The sequence below is a fragment of the Emys orbicularis genome, chromosome 1, assembly GCF_028017835.1.
Source record: "Emys orbicularis isolate rEmyOrb1 chromosome 1, rEmyOrb1.hap1, whole genome shotgun sequence".
NCBI classification, from domain to species: domain Eukaryota; kingdom Metazoa; phylum Chordata; order Testudines; family Emydidae; genus Emys; species Emys orbicularis.
The window spans coordinates 51869623-51877122 of record NC_088683.1 but is presented as its reverse complement, the minus strand read 5'-3'; the positions used below and the strand labels follow the sequence as shown (position 1 = coordinate 51877122).

At 40.8% G+C, this 7500-nt stretch overlaps 1 protein-coding gene across 21 annotated transcripts in view; it reads left to right on the top strand.

Annotated features, from left to right (window-relative positions):
* Positions 1-7500, top strand: part of FOXP2 (forkhead box P2) — a 242446-nt gene that overhangs the window by 195227 nt on the left and 39719 nt on the right. For all 21 annotated transcript variants that reach the window (XM_065407900.1, XM_065407882.1, XM_065407858.1 and 18 more), the window contains 2 exons: positions 2597-2684; positions 5900-5983. In XM_065407900.1, the coding sequence (XP_065263972.1) occupies positions 2597-2684; positions 5900-5983 (172 nt within the window). The remainder of the gene's footprint in view (positions 1-2596; positions 2685-5899; positions 5984-7500) is intronic.

The following is a 7500-nucleotide window of genomic DNA, read 5'->3' as shown; positions in this document are numbered from 1 at the left end:
AACCTATTTTTTCTGTCACTACACTGCCTGAACATTCATGATAAATAAAGAAACTAATCTTCACAGGCAAAGGGATAAGAAAAAATCATCCTAATAAAAATTTTCAAGCTCTTATCACTTTCCTAAAATAATTTTTCTCTAAAATACAAAACATAAACAACTATATGATGGACATAATGACATAAAGGTTGTATTGGCACTCAGTATCAGGATTACTTTGTAACCCTCAACAATGTGCTGTAGTCTCCCAGGTTACTATGTGATCATCATACTGAAATTGCTTTTATACCGGACTTCCTTCTTCCACGTTGCACATTTCTGTTATATTTTAAGTTCCTCAAAGATGGGACTCTGTCTATCTCTGTTCTGTAAAGTGTCATGCAAACATGCGGTGCTGTTTTAAGTAATACATAATAATGAGTATGTAGTCATCTCAAGCGGGTGTGTGGTGGTATGCACACACACACACATGCCCTCTATCTCTCTCTGTTTTTCATTTTTATTTTAAAATTGACACAGATATGCATCAGGTTTAAAATTACTCTATCCACTTTATCTAGAAACTAGTAAGTATGTCAACTTTGTAATAAATTACCTGAAAACATGTTAAAAATGAATATTGTGTTAATAAATCACATACATTGTAAGAATACAGATATGCCTGTGTAATGAAGAGGATGTTGTGAAAGGCCATTCAGTAAATGTATTCATTAATTAGCTGATTATCTATTTATCCTAATTTCAAAATCAGTGGAAATGAACCCATCATAAAAAAATGAGAATTTTTGACAATTCATTCTTTCAGATGAACATACCTGGTTGGTGAAGTGAAATTATTCTTTTAAATAAAAATGTTAGAAGACAAAAGAACACATTCTAAATATACCGAGTCTTATGTCTAAGGCTCTATCTTCGATTTTTGCAACTGCAAAAAAGTTAGGGGGATGCAGTTTAAAACTAAGGGCCACAAGCTTTGTGGCCTCAGGTGAAAGGAGACGGTGTGTCTTTGAATCCATTTTTGGTGAAACTTAAGCTTATTGCAAATAATTCTCTCCAATATTTAAATCATTAATTTTAGTTTCACACAAAACTACTTGATCTAAAACTAAAATGTCATACTTCTTTTCCCCATGCCTCTTGCACTAGTAGTAAAACCTCTCCGTCAAACCTCATTCATATGCAAATCCCATCATCAGCATAAAAAAAATTGTGATTTCTATTCTCTTTTTAAAAAACTAAAGTTAAACAAAGAACTGTGGTGAGGGTCAGATGCAATATCCTTTGCTTTTTCGTTGTTTGTTCACTAAGAGGCAAATCCTGCCTACAGCAAAAGAATCAAGCAACTATGTTGTACAATGAGGAGTTCGGAAGAAAGGAGGGAGGGAGTTATCTTTCTCCCAGGTCATGGATGGTTGTATCTGCGGCCATGATTCTGCACAATAGTTCCTGCAGCTCTTGACCTCTGGTCTGCAAGAGAAATAGCCAGTGAGTCCACATTTTTGCAGAGCCAATGCCCTAGCCTCCATTTCTTCCTTGTCCTGCTCCCCAAACCTTCTCTACACTGTTGTGAAAAGAGAAAACCCACATCCTGCAGCCAATGTGCTATAAACAGGGCCTTCCACAATTTGGAGGGGGGAGGCATAATTTGCCCTAAGAGTTGAAATCAACTTTCCTGTCTCCTGCCTTGTGCAGTGGTGCCCCATATGTATCTTCAGAGACATAATCTCTCAAGTCCCTAGGCTGTGCCCAGTTTACTGGCTGCCTCATGGCCACTATGTGCTCTTTCCCCCATACAGGAGATTTGGTTTCGGATTTGCATAATTTCTGGTCCAATAGTCACATCTGGGACCCTCCTCCAAGAGGCTGCCAGGGGGAGTCGCTCTGCAGTGCACACTAGGTGTGCAATTGCACTTTGTCAGTGCCTCACCCTTCCCAGCTGATCCTTGATTGTGGAGCTGCATCAGTTCTATTGTGTTCTGAGACTTCTTTTGGGGGTTATTAGTGCAAATCATGGAGGTTCTACTATTGCTTGCTGTTCCTTAGTATTTGTGATGCCAGATTGTAAAAAAAAAAAAAAAAAAGAATTAAAGAAGAGCAGATAAAGAAAGCATCGTGGGGGCTGCACTAATTCAGGACAGCCTGAAGGAGTCACTACAGCAGCTGGGGATCAGTGGAGTCTAAAGATGTACTGGCCACTTACTTATACCAGCAGCAGGGTGTGGAGGTAGTGTAGAAATCACTATGTTGGCTCTGTGCCATTCAAGGATCCCTTTCACAGGAGAAATCTGTCAGTAGACAGGTAGTCTGGCTTAAGGGCTGCTTTGTGCTGGCAGAGATGTGCAAAGTAACCTAAACACACAGGAGAATTGGGCCCCTAGCATTTATCAGCTGGGAACACTATGGATCAAAATAAAAATGTCACAGAACTGATAGTTATCTTACATAGTTTTATACTAGCATGTTCAACTTAGAGCTTTTTGCAAATGTTCCATTGACATTAATGAGCGTCCCATCCACAGAAGAAGCAAATTTGATTAATAAAGAAATTATGCTCACCCTAATCCTGTATTTTATTAGTATTTTCTTTCTTTACTAGGCACCTTAACAATGAACATGCATTGGATGACAGAAGCACCGCTCAGTGTCGGGTGCAAATGCAAGTGGTTCAGCAGTTAGAAATACAGGTTTGTTACATGGTCATATCATCTATTTATTTTTCATTTTCTTTAAAGCGCCTGTCTCAATGGCTCTAGGATAAAAGGCCTGTGTCTCTTGACTCAGATTTATTGATGTTCATAAAAAGGTCTTAGAATGTTTCTGAGACTTTGTTAAAAACTTTCATGTTTTGAAACTCCCAGCAATTTTCTGAAGTCAGCATGGTCTAGTGGATTGAGCCTAATTTCAGCTCTGACAATGACTTCTTCGGCGGCCTTGGGCGAGTCACCTCACCTATTTCATGTCTCCGTTTTCCCATCTCTAAATTGGGGCAACAGCATACTTGTGAGGTAGTTAATATTGGGGGAATTACTTAGTTAATATGTGTATGTCACTTTGAATCTGTAAAGCACTGTAACAAATGCCTGGCAACACAGGGTTTATCAATTGCTGTTCTGTTTTACACCAGCCACCAGAATAGCTGCACTATGGCTAAAGCACTAAGGCTACATCTACACTACAGGGGGGGGTCGATTTAAGATACGCAAATTCAGCTACGCGAATAGCGTAGCTGAATTCGACGTATCGCAGCCGACTTACCCCGCTGTGAGGACGGTGGCAAAATCGACCTCCGCGGCTTCCCATCGACGGCTCTTACTCCCACCTTCGCTGGTGGAGTAAGAGCGTCGATTCGGGGATCGATTGTCGCGTCCTGACGGGACGCGATAAATCGATCCCCGAGAGGTCGATTTCTACCCGCCGATTCAAGCGGGTAGCGTAGACCAGGCCTTAGTTTACAATGCACAGTCTCTTAGCACTTTAAGCTAATGTAGAATCTTCATCAACAATAGTAGAGAGCCTGTGATACTCAGTTGAGCTATTCTGACTCAGTCCAGGAGGAAGCATTGTCATGCATATAGATCTTCTAGTCCTGTCACAGGCAAACCTCCCTTTGTGGTCATCACAATTGCAGAACTATTGCTTGGGTCAAATCTTCAGCTATAGTCAAGGAGTGCTCGCTGGGGTCCCCCAATCCTACAGCCACTTTGTGCTGGTCCTATCTTCTGACACAGGGGTAGTGTGAACTGAAAGACTTGAGAAACCACTACAGCAGCCAGAGATCACCAGCATTCAGGGACAGTCGCAGCCATATTACCTTTCCCTCAGACATGCCACCACCGTGGGCTGCAAGGGGTAGTCATCCGGGGCTATATCCACTATGTTTGGAGTCATTTGTACTATGGAGTGCTGCAGAGCAACAGGATCACAGCCTAGGATTGGTCCTCTCTCTTTTGTGTTTGTTTATGTATGAAGAAGTGATACACTTGCAGAGGAAAGATATAGAACTATTTACATTTCTTGACTTTTGGTAAATGATGTTATTGATGTAACATGGATACATTTGGTGTACGCATCTTTGTTTCTTCTTTACAAAACTAATGCTATTTGGTTCTTTTGTATTTTAATACCAGAAACCAAAAATATTTATGAGAAAATATAATCATCTCACTTTTTTCCCTTGATGTGTGTGAACTACAAACTCAAACAAAGCTCTAGTTGCTTTTAGAAGCTTGGAGCTTACAGGCTTAATGTTAGCTCATCTGGCCTTTTTTTCTTAGTTTTAGATCATGGCAAATGGCATATTTCTAAAGTGTCGTGCATATAATATAAAGCCTAGAAAAAAATCTTTTTGCTCCCCTGCCTCAAGTGTGTTTTTAATTAAAGATGCACTATCCAAATTATATCTAGTACTTTCTTCTATGTAGGAGTAATGGCAAAATATCTACAGTAGCACAGGTAGTACAGAACCAATTTTTTGTTGCTCTATATCAGGGGTCGGCAACGTTCGGCACGCGGCTCGCCAGGGTAAGCACCCTGGCAGGCCGGGCCAGTTTTATTTACCTGCTGACGCGGCAGGTTCGGCCGATCGCGGCCCCCACTGGCCGCGGTTCGCCGTCCCGGGCCAATGGGGGCGGCGAGAAGCCGCGGCCAGCATATCGCTCACCGCACCGCTTCCTTGCCGCCCCCATTGGTAAGCACCCTGGCGAGCCGCGTGCCGAACGTTGCCGACCCCTGCTCTATATAATGAGGTAGCCCAGTTGTCTACTTTAACACATTCTTTGTATTATAGCTCTAGCATTTGAACTAATTTTAACACAAAATTCATGCAAGAAAGCTTTAGAAACCTCTAAGAAAACAGCAGTGTTAACCACTAACTGATTTCTTATTTCCACAAGCGCAGTAATCATTTTGTTGTTATCCAAATTAATGTAAATAGAACACACCTTTTAAGTGGTAGTTCTTTTTACCTAGATTTACAGTGTGAAACAATAGATATTTTTCTTTGTATTTATTTACATTTTATCAGCATTTTCAACATTTTAAAACACTTTTCTATGTGTTTTTTTTTTTAATGTGGCAAGATCACTGGAATCTGAAAAGACAAATATTTTGTGTTTTTGAATGATGTGAAAATCAATCATGAATCCAAATAAAATACAGGTTTTGAAAAGAACATGAAATGTTTTCTGAAGCATATGTAAAGGTTTCTTAAGGACTGTTTACAATTTACAGAGGGTCTGCTGCAACGTAACAGTCCAACTGAAGATTCTGCTTGCAGTGTGACCAATTATGCCATTTTTTGCTTTGTCTGACTGATAGAAAAGTAAGGTCCATCAGTTGTAATGAGACCCAGTGCAGTGTAGATGCCGACTCAGTGGCAGAGTTCAGCGTTTCACACTGCCTGGTCTCTGTCACTCTATTGAATTAGATTGATGATGGCAGATTGCAGGGGGCACTAACTGGACCTCAGTGGGAAAGGATGAAGTGTGTAGACAATCCTGGCAGGCACTGTGCTTTGAGGACCCTTCACCCCTTCACAGCTGTTGGCACTAGTCCATTGCTAACAGTGTCCACAGGACTTTAAAGAGACACTATGGGCCTTCTAATTTATGGTCTTAGTAACTTGTTACTGTCGATGCAACTGTGACCTCAATTCTCTTATTGACAAAAAGATGAAGTGTTATTTGTTTTCTCTGACCTTTTAACATAAGAAAGGCTATAAAAGTTTTTTTTTTCCCCTAGCTAAAGTTGCGTTTCCTCTCAGATAACTTTCTACTGACATAGGCTTTTATATGCAGGAATCATTACAGTGAGACAAGCTCAATGATAAGATGTATCACTGCAATAAAATAGCTGTATCAGTCATTTCTAAAATGCTTCTGATCTCACTCTTTCTTAACAGCTTTCTAAAGAACGTGAACGTCTTCAAGCAATGATGACCCACTTGCACATGCGACCCTCGGAGCCCAAGCCATCTCCAAAACCTGTAAGTGCATATTGCTTTATAAACAGTAAATAGGTCTACAAATGTAACAGACTAAGAAAATGAACAATTTCATGACCGTTGGAAAACAATGAGTGTGATGAAAAATATGGCAATAAAATGAAGGTAAAATGCAATAGCTTGTCAAATTGTATGTTTCTTTAAAAGTAATGCTATCTTTTACAAAATCTATCCAATCTACACCATAGGTGACACTAAACAAAGTACACCTATAAGTGCACAAATCACTGCCTTGAGACTGAAGCTAGAGAGAATATCTTTTTGTGATAGGTTTACAGATATTAAAAGAAAACCCACTTTGAAAAACTTGGAGTTCAGTGGACTCTGTAACAGTAGGAAGCAAAGGTAGAAAGGTATCTGAGTGCATAGGAGAATACTTAGATTAGTCATAAGGTACACACAAAAATGCTGTTGTTGTTAAATCTCTCACTTAAAAAAATAAATTGCCCCATGCAGCAAATTCAGCATGATTTTTAACATGATTTGTATTTCAGTTCCAGTAAAGGGTGCAGCATTAGACATATGATACAGTATCACATGTGCTGGGATGGTTGTTGAAAAGTCAATATTTGTCCATTACCACAGTGTTACATAAGGCCTCAATCCTGCAAACTGATCAGCAATCGGATTCTTGTGCCCACACAAAGTTCCATTAAATTCAGTGGAGCTTCACACAGGTAAAAGGATCGGCCCAGTCAGGTCCAATTTGTAGACTCAGGGCTTATCTACACTACCCGCCAGATCGGTGGGCAGCAATCGATCCAGCGGGGGTCGATTTATTGCATCTAGTATAGACGCGATAAATAGACCGCTGAACACTCTCCTGTCAACTCCGGTACTCCACCAGAATGAGAAGCATAAGCGGAGTCGACGGGAGAGCGCCAGCTGTCGACTTACCCGCAGTGAAGACACTGCGGTAAGTAGATCTAAGTACGTCAACTTCAGCTACGCTATTCATGTAGCTGAAGTTGCGTATCTTAAATCGACCCCGTGCGGTAGCGTAGACAAGTCCTCAGAGTCTAAGAGTATGTCTACACTTACTGGGGATCACGCTATGGTGATCGATGCACCGGGGGTCGATTTAGCAGGTCTAGTGAAGACTCGCTAAATTGACCGCAGATTGCTCTCCCGTCGACTCCGATACTCCACAAGAAGCATAAGGCAAGTCGACGGGAGAGTTTCTCCCGGCCACCCAGTGTGGTGTAGACAGCGCAGTAAGTCGACCTAAGCTACGTTGACTCTAGCTATATTAATCACATAGCTGGAGTTGCGTAACTTAAGTCGACTTACCTCCGTAGTGTAGACCAGGCCTAAGGTACCACCGTATTTCCCTATACTAATAATACACAATAACGTGATATGGTAACTGTGAGTAAATATTGACTTTTTAATGGTAACCACTGTATAAACATTTTCATGAACATGAAAAAAAAAATGCTAGTGTTTCAGCATGAAATATTGGGCCATTCGTGAAAATCTGCATCTCTCCAGGAAACACA